The sequence below is a fragment of the Paramormyrops kingsleyae genome, chromosome 20 (assembly GCF_048594095.1).
Source record: "Paramormyrops kingsleyae isolate MSU_618 chromosome 20, PKINGS_0.4, whole genome shotgun sequence".
Classification (NCBI taxonomy): Eukaryota; Metazoa; Chordata; class Actinopteri; order Osteoglossiformes; family Mormyridae; genus Paramormyrops; species Paramormyrops kingsleyae.
The window spans coordinates 22776421-22793570 of record NC_132816.1 but is presented as its reverse complement, the minus strand read 5'-3'; the positions used below and the strand labels follow the sequence as shown (position 1 = coordinate 22793570).

The window sequence follows — 17150 nt, the reverse complement described above, 5'->3', positions numbered from 1 at the left end:
CAAACTCCATTTTTACCCAGTATGCCCAGTAATGCTAATGCCACCTGGTGACCTTTCTGCTGGGTTTACTGTTAATTTTTGATGAGGGTTAAAAGTGCCATAGAGTGAAAATCCGACTTTACCTCAGCATAGTTGAATAGAGAGAGTTGGGTAGAAGGATCTGACACTGAGCTGATTTATACTTGAGGCTCACAGCGCATAAGTGTGAACATCACGGCTGCCACACGTTTTCTGCTTGCATTCCACACGTCGTAGGTGCACCTACGGGAGGAGTTAACGCAATGCGTACGCGAGATGCAGTACCACCAAAAAATGGGGTGGCAGTATGGAAAGTAATATTTTCCAGTGTTGTGCAGCCTAATTACAAAATACTAACTACTACGAGATATCTAACAACATACAATGCAACAGGGGTAGTAAAGCGATAGATGGCAGAGCGAAGTACAATGTGGAGCAGTATTTAAAAATGTATCAATTTGATTGCTGTGGTCAGGGGCGTAGCACCAAATTCTGGGCCCTATGCACAAACCCCCCCCTCAAAAAAAAATAAAAAAAAACAATCACACAAGACTTCACTGGAATTTGGTTTTATTTGTATAATGATTAAACGCTATGACAGGCTACCTTTGGTGACATTTCCTAACATCATAGGCCTGCATGAAAATTGAACACTTTTGAAACGGTTTCACCGCTGCGTTGTTCATCAAATTACCATGCGAATGCGATTTAAATACGCGGAAGTGCTGCTGTTTAGAATGTGAATAGCGATCTTCACGCGAAGGCGGTACACTACACGCCCCCCATGCAGGTAAAACAAAGAAAGGTCACATGGTTTACTTTTTGCCGATTTAATCTAATTTTAAAAACTTTAAATACCTCCGACAACGGACGTTTTGGAAGGAAGACAGATTACAAGATTTAGCCAGCGTTTTTTCCATGATTCTACACGAACATTTCAGCGAGATATAAACTGAAATAGACGAGAAAGATATGCGGCATCGCTGACGATGCTGTAGAACCCAGGAGGGTTAAGCAAACAAAAAAAAATATTTAGACTTATCTAGACTACATCATGCTAAACTATGTGTAATTTCGCGGTGGTATTGAAGTGTTTAATAATCACAGTTCATTTAATGTAGGCTATTTGCTTTCACATTTGGGCTCACCTTTCTTGGGAAAAAAGTTTGTAAGCAGTTGCTTTCCCTCTTTTTTTTTTTTGTTTCTTTCCTGCCTCTCTTTTCTTTTTTGAAAACCGGATTTAGCTTTCTTCGGCATCATCTTCCGGCACGGATTTAGCTGTTTTATCAGAATGACCACTAAATGAAATGCGCCTAGTTAAAAAGCCCGGTGAAGACTAAACCATTGCAGGGGGTGAGGGTGCTTGTCCTCAGGCACTGTAAGCTAGCACACAATTCAATCCGTCAACCGATTTATTTTCCCACAGAAATTACATTTACATTAGTTAGCAACATTTATTGTGATCTTTGAATAATATTAATATATTTAAAGGAAAATAAAATTCCAGATTCCTTAGGGGCCCTCCCCCCACATGGGGCCCTGGTAACTCAGTCCCCTTTCCCCCCCCCACTACGACGCCCCTGGCTGTGGTGGCAGCTACTGTAAATCATTTCATGTCACAACCTCATACAAATGCGGTTTTCTCGCACTGCCCCCTGGTGGACATGACCTTTAATCCTCCAGAAAGACGTAAACTACACATGCAGGTACAGTCAATACACTCCTTGCATTGCATATGCGTTGCCTCACATGATCGCGGCTCATACTGTGAATCTCAAACATTGTTGTTCCCTTTATGAAGCTATGATTATGTCAATATTGTTCCTAGGCTGAAGTGTCAGTTACATGACGAAGTGGGAAGATTACCACGAAAATAGCGATAAACAGTCCTAGGTAGTACATACATAAACCAGTAACAGAGCTGTTTATTACCTAACCCTAACCCTATTATATGCTGTACATAATTGTCTGTGACATGATTGTACATAACTGGCAGCGCCGTATGTTAGTTTACACCAGCATCACCACAAACACCTGAGTAAAGCATCGCGCTACGACATCACTAGGCAATAGGAATTATTCAGCTCTGTTATAATCTTATGGTAACACCGACGTAGCCTACATGCGGTCCATCTTCCACCGAAACGTTATGTAGCGCATGACTGAAGTGCTGGTTCTGTGTGAGCCATCGCAGTGCCTCATTATAAACCAGCCTAATCTGAGCTCATCAACATATTGTAATGACTAGAAGAACACTTTAATGGACCCTGTACGGCCGGAGCCCACGCCAAACTCACGAAGAGGAACACGGTGCAACAGAACCAAAAAAAAAAACAAGCGACAATTAATGTTCCCCAGTACATATATGGTTGTGTGGAGCCCGCCGCTTCTCCTTTTACCCACTCCACAGGTACCCCACATTCCCGCTATCTCCAAACCCCCCGAGATTGGCTGAAAAGGGTGGGAGGACTGCCCTATAATAAACATTAAATAATCCTAGTCCTCCAGTATTAATGAGCCCACCGAAAACGGGAAACAGACCTGTTTCATTCTAGGGCCAAATAACAGTGTTGTAAATTGGCCAGTATAACCTCTTCTGGCCGTTTTTGGACTAAACCAAGTGCACATATTTTCCATGTAGACACCAACTAACTATTTAAAGTACTGAAAATGCATTCTGTAGTAGTCTGACACAGCTGTAGTAGCTGTCAGACATTTGCTGTCTGTCTATACTGATTCATTTTCATTGACTTTATTCTGGTACATATCAACTTCTTTGAGGATGTCAGGTGCTGTTTGCATATTCAGCACAAGGGGGCAGACCCATTAGCACTGTGGACCACATCAGTGAGGTCTGTATCAGGATGTTCTCCATGCTGTCCTTTTATAGTATATGGTGATCAGTCCTGCTTGTGCAGGAGTGCCTAATAATCCCAGTCTGCACCCACTGTGGCCCGTGCCCCTTCCGGGTGGGCTGATCATGTGACCCTCACGGCCCTGTCACCTCTCACACTGTGACAAAAGGGACGCCATAAATCTGTCCTCCTGTCTTTCACAGAGGACGCCATGCAATCTGCCGCTCTGACGATACCCTCTTTGACTCCCGCAGGCCCAGACTGCTCCCTGATGGTTCCATCCACAGAGTCCTATTGGTTTCTGCCCAACGTGAAGCCCTTCAGCCCATCTGTGGGCCGGGCCTCCCACAAGGCTGTGGTGCAGGGCCACCTCATGTGGGTCATCGGAGGCTACAGCTTCAACTACAGCTCCTTCCAGATGGTGCTGAAGTGAGTCTTCCCCGCTCCATCCACCCCCACCTCCGTGTCTGCCTCTGTGTTTGTGTCACCTTCGTTTCATCTTTCGTCTCTCAGCTACAACCTAGAGAGCAGCATCTGGAACGTGGTACCCATGCACACCGCGCCCCTGCAGAGATATGGCCACTCGCTCGCCCTCCACCAGGTGTGTAACACGCGTCTGCGCACTCTCACATATAATGTTACACGCATAGCTACGCAGAAAGACAGGCTTTAAGGAGAGGAAATCGATGCTTTGCCGCCTTTGTTTGTGTTCCCCTCAACTGAATCCCAGCTTCTGCTTTTATTGCATTTGTGCCAGCAGGCACAGGCTCGTATTTCTCATAGAAACGTTTAATTGGTAAGTACGCGTTTGTAGATTAGTCTTCGGCCTCGGGATCCCTGGGGATCGGCAGCCATGGCCGAGACTGTGTCCGGTGAAGGCTTTCCACCGCCGCGCTTGTGGTGATGGTGCTTGTTTAATTGCACCTGTAATTAACTGTTTAATGAGAATGTCTCCTTTGGTATTTTACATCACCAATACAATTCCAGCATTCAAAATTCTTCTCTTTTGAAAGAGAGACGTTGAATCAGGATCAGGGAGAGCAGTAGAGGAACAGTAGGTCCATGTGCTGTTCTTAGAAGCACTGTACGTTGTCTTTTTTAAGCCCATGTTGATCATGTGCATCCAAGATGATTTTCGTGACCTTCATACACTGTCCAAAAGGGCACAGAGCCCCCATATTTTAATGGTTGAAAAAGTTCCCCTAAGCAATCACTGAAGCAGTGTAGACCGGCTAATTTGATGTAAACACAGTGAGAACTAGACCATTTAGTTCTGGAACCACATGAAACTTGTTTATGTCATTCTCCTTTTGCACATTGTCTCCATGTACAGGATGACATCTACATGTTCGGTGGGAAGATTGAGGCACGAGGGGGCAACGTGACTGATGAACTGTGGGTGCTGAACATCCCGAGCCACACCTGGTCTCTGCGGACACCAAACGTGCTCGTGCATGGCCAGCAGTATGCCGTGGAGGGACACTCAGCCCATGTGGTCGAGCTGGACAATGGCGATGTGCTAATGGTGGTCTTCTTCGGCTACTCCTCCATCTACAGCTACATCAGCAACGTCCAGGAGTACAACCTGCGTAAGTGTCAGGAACATCTTAGCATTAGTCTGTTAGCCAATTGTAGGTACCTCTAGGATATTAACCTGTTGCTTATACCCACTCTCTCCCGGGTGTCGGTCTGTCGCTTATACCCACTCTCTCCCGGGTGTCGGTCTGTCGCTTATACCCACTCTCTCCCGGGTGTCGGTCTGTCGCTTATACCCACTCTCTCCCGGGTGTCGGTCTGTCGCTTATACCCACTCTCTCCTGGGTGTTGGCTGTCGGTCATACCTGCGCCCTCCCGGGTGTCGGTCTGTCGGTTATACCTGCGTCCTCCCGGGTGTCGGTCTGTCGGTTATACCTGCGCCCTTCGGGGTGTCGGTCTGTCGCTTATACCCACTCTCTCCCGGGTGTCGGTCTGTCAGTTATACCTGCGCCCTCCCGGGTGTCGGTCTGTCGCTTATACCTGCGCCCTCCCGGGTGTCGGTCTGTCGGTTATACCTGCGCCCTCCCGGGTGTCGGTCTGTCGGTTATACCTGCGCCCTCCTGGGTGTCGGTCTGTCAGTTATACCTGCGCCCTCCTGGGTGTGGGTTTTACCAGTGACAGTACAATTTAAGTGTTCAAAATATGCATCTAGGATATGGCTGTACAGTTAGATTTTTCTTAACACATTTTACCATATTTTTATTCATTTCACAGTCTGCTGCTTTCAGACATTGTGCTGAAAAGCTGCATCGTAACAACTGAAACCAATAAAGAAGTAATCCAGCTGACCAGCAGATGGTGCTGTGGTGACATGCCATTCTCCCCAGTTGTATCAGGACAATTATCCTAATGCTAGCCTGTGTAACAACTTGGCCCAAAGAGGGGGGATCCGGTATGTGGTAATGTCAGACAGTGGGACCGGGTGGGGGGGGATCCCCCTACGGTGTCAGACTGGGTCTGGGGGGGATACCCCCCTAATGTTGGACTGGGAGGGGGGATACTCAAGAGAGGCTGTGACTGAAATTGTTAAAGTGAGGTGTGACGGTAGAGAAACGAGGTTTGTTTTCAGGTTCCAGGGAGTTGGCCTGTGGGACAGGATGCATGGGATGAGCTTGGGTAGCATAGCTAGACAGAGGCTCCACCTTAAAGGCAAATCACTGCTATCTTGGCGTAGTGATAGTGTGGCAAACGGCTCCCTTCAGAACCGAGTCACATGATATATGATGTGGAACGAGTCACAGACTGAGTCAATTATCCCCGGCAATAACAAAGGCAATCGAAGCAGCAAATCTTTGTCTGGATATCTGCGTATAATTAGGCCTTGGAGGTGTTTTGATGCACGGTGATCGGCTGTTAAGAACATTCCAGGACGTGCTGGTAGTGATGGTATCAGTAGAATCAGAACCAAACAAACGAGAATTAGAGCTAATTAATATTCATAAGCACCTGCCTGCGTCAGTCGAGAGCTGTGGAGCCTGAAGGAGAGTAGGAACCTCTGCTGAATTGTGGGCTCTGTGTGTAAGGTCCTGCCCGGTCCGCCCGTTCCCTCGGTCATGAAGAGAGCAGGAACCGCTGCTGAAATGTGGGCTCTGTGTGTAAGGTCCTGCCCGGTTCGCCCGTTCCCTCGGACATGAAGAGAGCAGGAACCGCTGCTGAAATGTGGGTTCTGTGTGTAAGGTCCTGCCCGGTCCCCCTGTTCCCTCGGACATGAAGAGAGTAGGAACCTCTGCTGAATTGTGGGTTCTGTGTGTAAGGTCATGCCCGGTCCGCCCGTTCCCTCGGACATGAAGAGAGCAGGAACCGCTGCTGAAATGTGGGCTCTGTGTGTAAGGTCCTGCCCGGTTCGCCCGTTCCCTCGGACATGAAGAGAGCAGGAACCGCTGCTGAAATGTGGGCTCTGTGTGTAAGGTCCTGCCCGGTCCGCCCGTTCCCTCGGACATGAAGAGAGCAGGAACCGCTGCTGAAATGTGGGCTCTGTGTGTAAGGTCCTGCCCGGTCCGCCCGTTCCCTCGGACATGAAGAGAGCAGGAACCGCTGCTGAAATGTGGGTTCTGTGTGTAAGGTCCTGCCCGGTCCGCCCGTTCCCTCGGACATGAAGAGAGCAGGAACCGCTGCTGAAATGTGGGCTCTGTGTGTAAGGTCCTGCCCGGTCCGCCCGTTCCCTCGGACATGAAGAGAGCAGGAACCGCTGCTGAAATGTGGGCTCTGTGTGTAAGGTCCTGCCCGGTTCGCCCGTTCCCTCGGTCATGAAGAGAGCAGGAACCGCTGCTGAAATGTGGGCTCTGTGTGTAAGGTCCTGCCCGGTCCGCCTGTTCCCTCGGACATGAAGAGAGCAGGAACCGCTGCTGAAATGTGGGCTCTGTGTGTAAGGTCCTGCCCGGTTCGCCCGTTCCCTCGGTCATGAAGAGAGCAGGAACCGCTGCTGAAATGTGGGCTCTGTGTGTAAGGTCATGCCCGGTCCGCCTGTTCCCTCGGTCATGAAGAGAGCAGGAACCGCTGCTGAAATGTGGGCTCTGTGTGTAAGGTCCTGCAAGGTCTGCCCACCATCCTGGACACGATAAGAGCAGGAACCGCTGGAAGCTGCTGTGGAGCCACCCCCCACCACCTACCCCCCTGCTGGGACTGTTTCCAGGGCAACAGGCTAAAGTGTCAGGGCTCTCTGGTTTGGTTTGGAGGTCTGACTGGAATGGACAGCCCTGGCTGTGGTGTCCACAATGCATCACCATGTTTTGCTCAGCCAGTAACCACACACACACACACACACACACACACACACACACATAAATAACCCTTTTCAGATGCTCACCTCCACAGACTGATAAACAGCCTGATTTCTGTGTTTACTCTCCACATCCTCATCCACAAATTGCCCAGTGTGACCCCAGAGCACATTCTGTGCTCTCTCTCCTCCTAGGGGTGCAGAGCTCTGGGCCTCTCCCCCCCCCCAAGAGTGCAGGGAGGGGCCCTTCATGTCAGCAGCTCTCAAACTGCTCTGAATGTCAGCCTGAGCCGCTTGCCTGGTGCCCCGTGCCTCTCACTTGACTTCCTGGTGTAGGTGCCTGTCTGGGCTTCATTAGTCAGGAAGCTGCCAGAACATTCCTGTGCCCCCAAGGTGAAACTGGAGCAGTTCTCCCTGGTTTGGGTTCCTCTAGCTGCAGACCCCCCAGCTCGGGGTGATATGTCTGCCATCCATCATCCCGTCACCACCGCTGGTGGCGTCCGTCGTCCCGCGTCACGGCAGGCTAATCTTACCACGGCGCTCGAGCATTTAGACCGGATGCTGTGTGTGTGTGTGTGTGTGTGTGTTTGTGTGTGTGTGTTTGCGTGGGGCACTTTGGGCCAATGGGATTCCTTTACTGTTTAGTTCTAGCTTTGTATAACAAATTGTCTTTATTTTCTGTTACAGAACATTAGCTTTGCTGTGTGTGTCTTTCTGTTAATGTATTTGAGTGTGTGCTTGGATATTAATGTGCCCGTTGGCTCATACGTCTCTATCGCCACGTACCAGGTGCTGGTTTTCCACTGGGGTAAAAACTGGTATTGGCTCTATTACATCACAACCCGAGGCGGGGTTTTTGTATTTAAAAAATGGCTGTAGTATATTATAGGGCTGGAGGATGTGCAATATTAAAAGTAACATCGCATGTTATGCACATGCAGTTCTTCCATCACTAGTCAGCTAGATTAAGATCAGGCTTTTTCATACCTTCATACTGTACAGCCATCATAGCGGAGGGGGGTTTCAGTTTTTACTCTGTCGTAGGAAAAAAAAAACTTAGCGAGCTTTGCAATTTAAATGATTATTCCTTTTCAGTATTATCTAATATATGTTTAAAAATCAGTTTAAAGTTTACCTGCGCTGCTTTTGCATGAGCGCTGCATGCATTCTCTGAGACAATCATAATCATTTTCATCCATGCTGTTTGAATCACTCCTAGACGGGTTTGTGAGAATTTTACAGTATGTTGAACTCCTTTTTGTTTTATATGTACCAAATTTTTCCAGTTCTGTGCTGTCTTAGTATATATATTAAAATATTTTTTAAATTTCTTGTCATGCCATCCTGATCTTGTATCTGTTCTTCCGACGAGGTCGCAATTAATTATTTTATTTTTTTTACTTTGTTTTCTGACTTTGTAACATTTTTTGACCTTAGTATTGTGTTTAGAGGCAGGCTGTTTGCATAACGAGTTGACAAAGAAAGCGTTTCTACAACCTCAAAGTACCCAAGTACTGGAACTTTTGGTTCTGGTGCCCGAGCGGAAGTCAGTGGAAAAGGGGAAAGTGCTTGTGCACGTTGCGTGTGCGTTTCCTTATGCAACCACGCCACATTCACACTGTCACATGTTTCTACAGGGACAAACACCTGGGTGGTACCTGAGACACAGGGCGCACTGGTGCAGGGCGGCTACGGGCACAGCAGCGTATACGACGCCATAAGCAAGTGTGTGTACGTGCACGGTGGCTACAAAGCGCTTCCTGCCAACAAGTACGGCCTGGTGGACGACCTGTACCGCTACGAGGTCCGCACGCGCACCTGGTGAGTGATGCCCACCGCCGTACCCCCCACCCATGCTGTGGTCATACACAGATGGCACCTCAATAGGACCCTGTTGCTATGGTGACAGTGGTGGAAGCAAACCGGATCGATGGGGCAGCCAGCAGCAAAGATGCTGTCAAACTGTCACATTCGTCCCACTGCCTGCTTCATGCCTTCATATTCCTGTCCTCACATTCTGTCCCCTGTCTGCTTCCTGTCCTCACATTCTGTCCCCTGTCTGCTTCCTGTCCTCACATTCTGTCCCGTCTGCTTCCTGTCCTCACATTCTGTCCCCTGTCTGCTTCCTGTCCTCACATTCTGTCCCCTGTCTGCTTCCTGTCCTCACATTCTGTCCCCTGTCTGCTTCCTGTCCTCACATTCTGTCCCCTGTCTGCTTCCTGTCCTCACATTCTGTCCCCTGTCTGCTTCCTGTCCTCACATTCTGTCCCGTCTGCTTCCTGTCCTCACATTCTGTCCCCTGTCTGATTCCTGTCCTCACATTCTGTCCCGTCTGCTTCCTGTCCTCACATTCTGTCCCCTGTCTGCTTCCTGTCCTCACATTCTGTCCCCTGTCTGCTTCCTGTCCTCACATTCTGTCCCGTCTGCTTCCTGTCCTCACATTCTGTCCCCTGTCTGATTCCTGTCCTCACATTCTGTCCCGTCTGCTTCCTGTCCTCACATTCTGTCCCCTGTCTGCTTCCTGTCCTCATATTCTAACTGCTTCCCTCATTTCTGCATTGATAGTCCGCTGTGTTTTTCTTCTCCCCTTTTCGGAATTTTCTCAGACCAACTGTCCTCCTACCATTACTCATAAAACCACCCCTACCCCCACAGCCAACGGAGGCCACCCTAGGCTAGAGTTTCACGTGAGTCCAGCTGCCACATGCCTGCACCACCAAGGATGGCTGTCTGACAGGAAATGGGAGATGGTGACAGATGATCTTCAAACCCTGTGGAACAGCCGCAGAGTCCATAGCCATTACCCAGAATGCTTTGCCATAAGGGCAGAGTGCAGGTCCATGGAGAGATTGAGTGAAGTTCCTCGACCGTTGTAACAGTGAGATGCATGGACTGAACTGTGCCCATAGGGGGCACCCTAACCATTGGGAGCAGGCCAACAATAATAAAATGGCAGATTAAATGTAGATATACTTGTCATGATTTTGGAGAAGGTCAGTGGTACCCCCCCCCCCCACCCCCGTCACCCTAGGACCGTACTGTGGAGAGTGGCTTTGCCCGGTACCTGCACTCCGCTGTGCTGCTCAGCGGCTCTGTGTTGGTGGTTCACGGTGACACCCTCCCTCGCCCCCAGGACCATACTGAGAGAGAGTGGCTTTGCCCGGTACCTGCACTCCGCTGTGCTGCTCAGCGGCTCTGTGTTGGTGGTTCACGGTAACACCCTCCCTCGCCCCCAGGACCATACTGAGAGAGAGTGGCTTTGCCCGGTACCTGCACTCCGCTGTGCTGCTCAGCGGCTCCATGCTGGTGTTTGGAGGGAATACACATAACGACACGTCGCTCAGCAATGGAGCCAAGTGCTTCTCCGCCGACTTCCTGGCCTACGACGTCGGTACGTAGCACCCCGCCCGCTGTGACAGACTCAGGCAGGCTCTGCCCACTCCCCACCCAATCCCCACACCACCCAGAAGCTGATTGGCATGGGTACATAGAGGCCAAACTTTTAGTGTAACATTAACCGTAATATGATTCATATTACCATGGGTGAAAGTGGAATTCTGGGACGGGTCCCTGGGGTTGCAGCGACTCCTTGGTGGGTCAGGTGTCGCAGGTTGCTGATCCCAGGAGGCGCGGCACCAGGACGTGATCAGTGTCCGTCAACTGGGCCTTTCATCGGGGTGGATCTGAGAGGCCGAATCTAATGCTGCATAGAGGCCGGTTAACAGAACCTGAACGGATCCTTGGTGCAGGGAGAGATTCTTTTGGGTCCTCAAATACAGGTTGATCCAGGTTTTGTTGGATCCAAACCTGTTAACTAATACGTGGTGAGTGCGGTGTTCTCAGTTCTTTTGGACCATGGGGGATTGAACAGGCCAGAGTGCTTTATGCTCTGGCCCGGCCACATGGCCCCCGGGAATCACCATCCGCACTCCACTCACGGACTGTGTTGGCAGTGCAGCCACCTCTTCCCACACATAGATGGCGCTGTGGTTTCATGCATGGATGAGAGGAGCCCCCGGAGGTCTGAGTCATGTCGCATCGGTGGTGTCTGAGTTAGCGCCAAATGGATCTGGGTCCCAGCAGGGATTCATGCTCTTCATTCCCAGAGAAAGTGACAGGAGTGAATAACACACAGGTATCCTCAATCTTCTTGGATGGTTAATTCAGAAGGTAACATAGGGGCGAAGGATTTTTGGCTAAGGGCTTTGAGAAGGAGAGATGGCCGATGACCGGTGCTCCACGGACCTGTTTATCGAAGCCGCAGCTTCTGTGCTTGGAAACGAGGTGCAACTCGAACTTCTGAAGGAACCGGTGGAGCAATTCAAAGAAAGGCCTGCAGGAGGCAGTGTGCACACCCAAGCAACCTGTCAACATGCAGAGCCACCTGAGGGACGCTTGGTGTTTACGGTGGTGGAGCCCAGCATTTATGTCAGGAGTTGTTGATGAGGTTTTTTTTTCAAGTGTATTAAAACTGCTCTCGGAGTGATTTTCCATTTCCAAAATGAAGGCCTGCATTCTTTCCTCTCTCGCTGCTCCCATTAATTACTTTCACCTGTGGAGTTCTGCATTTACCCAGTTTTTTCCTGACAGCTGTGTTTTAAGATCTAATTTGTTTTGTTTTCCCAGCTGTCCTGGGAGGCCACGTGGTTATTAACCTTTTGTGTTTTCACAGCTGAATATTAAATTTGGGTTGTCAGTGAAGTTTTCATTTGTGTTTAATTCTTCCCCCTCTCACTTCTAATTAGATTCCGAGAGAATGAGCTCTAATTAAAAATATAGCGCTCACCCTGAAAGACGCGAATGCCCGCCTGTGCTGCCAGCTGTATTGCATTAAATTTAGACAAAGTAGCTGGAAGCTCTTAATAAGAAAACACTTTTTATTGCATCTTGCATTAAAGGGGTGGATTTATGTGAGCGCCCCCCTTTCTTGGGGTTATTGTGTGCTGTTCTGCCCCTCTATCCGGCTTCCTGTGTTCACTCACCGAGAGCGACTTCATATCCTGTTCTGTGATACACATCAGTGTGTCTGCAGGAGAAGGGTGCTCGGGCTGGTCTCCAGGGAGATGGCAGTGGACGCTCTTTTCAATTTGGTCCCCCTCCCCACCCCCCCAAGTTGTTAGCAGCCTTACTCAGGTCCCTGTTTCCCAAACGCCGCATTTCCAGGTCATATTACCAGTTCACATTACCAGTTTGTGTTACCAGTTCATATTACCAATACCATGCCCATTTGGTACTGTTAAAATACAGGCCTACAAAGGCTTACACCAGCTCTGTTTAAACCACTGCATCACTGTGAGAGCTCTCCCCTCTGAGGGCCCCATCCTCCTGGCCCTGTGGCTAGCCCTAGCCCCCCTCTGAGGGCCCCATCCTCCTGGCCCTGTGGCTAGCCCTAGCCCCCCTCTGAGGGCCCCATCCTCCTGGCCCCGTGGCTAGCCCTAGCCCCCCTCTGAGGGCCCCATCCTCCTGGCCCTGTGGCTAGCCCTAGCCCCCCTCTGAGGGCCCCATCCTCCTGGTCCTGTGGCTAGCCCTAGCCCCCCTCTGAGGGCCCCATCCTCCTGGCCCCGTGGCTAGCCCTAGCCCCCCTCTGAGGGCCCCATCCTCCTGGTCCCGTAGCTAGCCCTAGACCCCCTCTGACGGCCCCATCCTCTGGCAGTTGCACCCTCTCATCACTGTCAGCGGAACCAAAGAGGAATCTATGGGCTGGGGCACGTCCATGTGGGGCTGGCTCGAAGGTGCGGTGAGAGTGCGTGACGTATGCCTTGCAGAGCTTCCAGACAAATGGGAAGCAGGTGCCCTTGACAGTGAGGCCTGATTTCATTCCGACTTCAGGCTGACTGCTGGATTATTTCCACTGACAGCAGCAGGCCTGCATCTCCGTGGCTACATGTGTGGATGTTTTTATGCAAAGCCAGCGCCGTATGTTATGGTAATGTATCAGTTTGGGGCTCTGGGCATCCCTTCTCCCGGGGACATAGCCGGTCCAAACCAGTCCGAACCAGTCATCCCAGCAGCAGCAGGTCTGTAGTTTTATGTGTCCTGGTCGGTGCCTCGCCGTGTCCTGTCGATGGAGTTTTATGTGTCCTGCCGTTATGGCGACAGCCCTGTGCTTCCTGCTCGGCACTGAAACCTTAAGCCCAGCTGGCAGCGGCACGCACAGGTCCCGCATTGGCCGCTAATTGACCGGAGCGGGGGGATAATTAGGGAGCTAAACAGCGTGTAATGGGGAGAACTGGTCAGAGTGGACGGATGGCTCTAATTACACCCCCTTCCTCCCCGGAGGATGTGGCTTTGCAAGTCCCACAGCGCGTGGATTTGCGGCCAGATGGAGCCCCTTCCTGAGCCGGCACGCCTGGCGCTGGGGCCAGACCGGGCGCCAGGACATGCCCCGTGTTCCTTTTGTCACATGCACACGCACAAGGATGGATCCCTCTCTACCCAGGGTGCTAAACTGGCCACACAAACATTCCACTGAGGACATGGAGGACTAGCAGATGTGGGAATGGTAGGATAACGTTACAAGAACAAGGCTCAGCGGGTTAGACCTCAGTGCCTGCAATCAGTAGGTCGCCAGTTCAAATCCCATTCTTCGCAGAATAGTCACGTCTCTGCTGGGCCCTTGAGCGAGGCCCTTAACCCTGCCAAAAATGCTCCAGGGGTGTCGGGTAAATGTTTGACCCTGTGCTCAGACTCCAAGCTTTGCTCTCAGTCGTGTATGTTTTTCATTACAAGGACAGCATATTCCAATGCACCTGTGCTTGTGATAATGGCACATGAAGCTTCATTTATTTCCTGCAATGTTTCGTCTTTAGAACACCGTTCTGCAACAGTCTTATGTCGGACTTCCCTGCTGGGCCTCACAGTGTGCTGTATGGCTGTGGACCTGGGGTGGCTGAGCCACCTGGTCCAGTAAGCAGCGGAGTAGCTACCCAAATAGCCTTGAATCAGCAGCTCAAGTCTGTGGGACGGGGATGTGTTTTTGGCTGGAGGGGGGGGTCCTGTGGCTGTCTCATTCCAGGTGATTCCTCCTCCCCTCGTGTCCATTTAGTGACATTGTCAGGTGGTGCTGGGAGGCCTGGCATTGATTGCTGGCGATGTGCCCGCTCCCCCCACCGCCCGCCGCAGTTCCGGCTCTTTGTTATCGAGACCGCGAGCGGTGGTACACCTATCTGATGAGCCTCCGCTTTCATAATGCACGTGAAATTAACTTTGAGATCCTCCCCGCATGCCTGTCGGAATGACTGCTCCGATCTGCTCTTTAGTGTCCTGGGAGGATTTATGTGTCCTGTTAAGCAGCAGAAATACACACCCCCATTTGTTATTTTGGTCTGCGCTGTCAAAACAGAAGCACTTTTCAAAATGAGATGCCAGTTTTCCAAGTTGTGTACCAAGTTGTTTGTGTTGGTCAAATATGGAAGTGATTTATGAACACTGGCTGTTTATCAGTACAGAGCATTGTTTAAGAATTACTGCTGCTGAGTACTGGGCATCCTTTGATGGCTACTGACTGTCGCTATGTGAACACTGACTGTTGATTTATGATTACTGATTGTTGTTATATGAGTACTGATGGCTGGTGTGCAGATAGCGCCTGTTAATTGATTTGTAGATGTTTATCATTGACTGAACGCTGATGGTGGTATGGCGGCAGGATGGTGATGGGATGACGGTGGGATGACGGCGGGACGGCGGGGGGATGATGGCGGGATGATGGCGGGATGGCGGCAGGATGGTGATGGGATGGAGGGATGGTGGTGGGATGGCGGCAGGATGGTGATGGGATGGTGGTGGGATGATGGTGGGATGGCGGCGGGATGGTGGGGGGATGGTTGGGGGATGGCGGTGGGATGGCGGTGGGATGGTGGTGGGATGGTGGGGGGATGGTGGCGGGATGGTTGGGGGATGGTGGCGGGGTGGTGGTGGGATGGCGGCGGGATGGCGGCGGGATGGTGGCGGGATGGTTGGGGGATGGTGGTGGGATGGCGGTGGGATGGTGGTGGGATGGTGGTGGGATGGCGGTGGGATGATGGCGGGATGGTTGGGGGATGGTGGGGGGATGATGGCGGGATGGTTGGGGGATGGTGGTGGGATGTCGGGGGGATGATGGCAGGATGGTTGGGGGATGGTGGTGGGATGGTGGGGGGATGGTGATGGGATGGAGGGATGGTGGTGGGATGGCGGCAGGATGGTGATGGGATGGCGGCAGGATGGTGATGGGATGGTGGTGGGATGGTGGTGGGATGGCGGCGGGATGGTGGGGGGATGGTGGTGGGATGGCGGTGGGATGGTGGGGGGATGGTGGCGGGATGGTTGGGGGATGGTGGTGGGATGGTGGTGGGATGGCGGCGGGATGGCGGCGAGATGGTGGCGGGATGGTTGGGGGATGGTGGTGGGATGGCGGTGGGATGGTGGTGGGATGGCGGCAGGATGGTGATGGGATGGTGGTGGGATGGTGGTGGGATGGCGGCGGGATGGTGGGGGGATGGTTGGGGGATGGTGGTGGGATGGCGGTGGGATGGTGGGGGGATGGTGGCGGGATGGTTGGGGGATGGTGGCGGGATGGTTGGGGGATGGTGGCGGGATGGCGGCGGGATGGCGGCGGGATGGTTGGGGGATGGTGGTGGGATGGCGGTGGGATGGTGGTGGGATGGTGGTGGGATGGCGGTGGGATGATGGCGGGATGGTTGGGGGATGGTGGGGGGATGATGGCGGGATGGTTGGGGGATGGTGGGGGGATGGCGGGGGGATGATGGCAGGATGGTTGGGGGATGGTGGTGGGATGGTGGGGGGATGATGGTGGCACTGTGGACACCCCTCAGTGTGGTTCTGCTCTTCTTCCTCAGCCTGTGACGACTGGAAAGTCCTGCCAAAGCCCAACCTCCACCGGGACGTGAACCGCTTCGGTCACACGGCCGTTGTCAGCAATGGGTGAGTTTAAGGCGCGGTGTGCCTGCAGAGCTGCCAAAGACGTGGCCTTCTCCACCGAGTCCTGTGCCGGCTGTGCTTGGGTTCTCTTCGGGTGCTGTTTGGGTTCCACCAATGATGTCGCTGTCACTGGGTGACGGTGTGGTGTCTCTCCCCAGCTCCATGTATGTGTTTGGGGGTTTCTCCAGCATCCTGCTCAATGACATCCTGGTGTACAAGCCCCCCAGCTGCGAGGCCTTTCGGCAGGAAGAGGCCTGTCTGAGCGCCGGGCCCGGCCTCCGCTGCGTGTGGACCAAGGGCCGCTGCGTGCCCTGGGATCTCGCCCACACTAACGGCACCATCCCAACCACCTCCTGTCCCATTCAGCCTGGTATGTATGTCCTTGTCCCATGGGGGGGACCCTGTGCGTGTGTCCTTATCTGCTGGGGGAGACCCTGTGCGTGTGTCGTCATACCATGGGGGAGACTCTGTGCGTGCGTCGTCATACCATGGGGAGGACCCTGTGCGTGTGTCCTTATCTCCTGGGGGAGACCCTGTGCGTGTGTTGTTGTACCATGGGGGAGACCCTGTGTGTGTGTTGTTGTACCATGGGGGAGACCCTGTGTGTGAGTGAAAAACTTGTGCTAATCCATAGCATCAGTGATGAAATAGTGAAAATAGATACAAATTGTGCAAATAGGAAGTATACAGCATTGTAATAATAACTAGTGCATGAATTGGAAATAAATATATACACAAAACGGCATATGAGTATGGATGGCAGTAAATGGTCCGTTGTTCAGAGTTCAGCCCTCTGACTGTCCCAGAGCTGGCTGGTTCGGGCCCTCGGGCTGCATCATGGCCTGCCTGATGGTACTGGTGTGAGCAGCCTGGGGCCCAGAGCTGGCTGGTTCGGGCCCCCGGGCTGCATCATGGCCTGCCTGATGGTACTGGTGTGAGGAGGGCCACGAGTCGGTGTGGGCTCTGCCCCTTCACCCTCATGTGATATTGCCTGCTTCCTGTTGCCCTGGCAGTGACACATGAAGCAGGCACTGGGCAAGCTTATTCTGTCACTGTGTAAACCTGTGTGTGTGTGTGTGTGTGTGTTTGTGTGTGTGTGT

At 51.9% G+C, this 17150-nt stretch overlaps 1 protein-coding gene across 1 annotated transcript in view; it reads left to right on the top strand.

The window, feature by feature from the left end:
- Nucleotides 1-17150, top strand: part of atrnl1b (attractin-like 1b) — a 114006-nt gene that overhangs the window by 23013 nt on the left and 73843 nt on the right. The window contains exons 6-12 of the mRNA XM_072703792.1: nucleotides 3128-3302; nucleotides 3387-3474; nucleotides 4207-4462; nucleotides 8766-8949; nucleotides 10365-10519; nucleotides 15969-16053; nucleotides 16209-16420. Coding sequence (XP_072559893.1) covers nucleotides 3128-3302; nucleotides 3387-3474; nucleotides 4207-4462; nucleotides 8766-8949; nucleotides 10365-10519; nucleotides 15969-16053; nucleotides 16209-16420 — 1155 coding nt within the window. The remainder of the gene's footprint in view (nucleotides 1-3127; nucleotides 3303-3386; nucleotides 3475-4206; nucleotides 4463-8765; nucleotides 8950-10364; nucleotides 10520-15968; nucleotides 16054-16208; nucleotides 16421-17150) is intronic.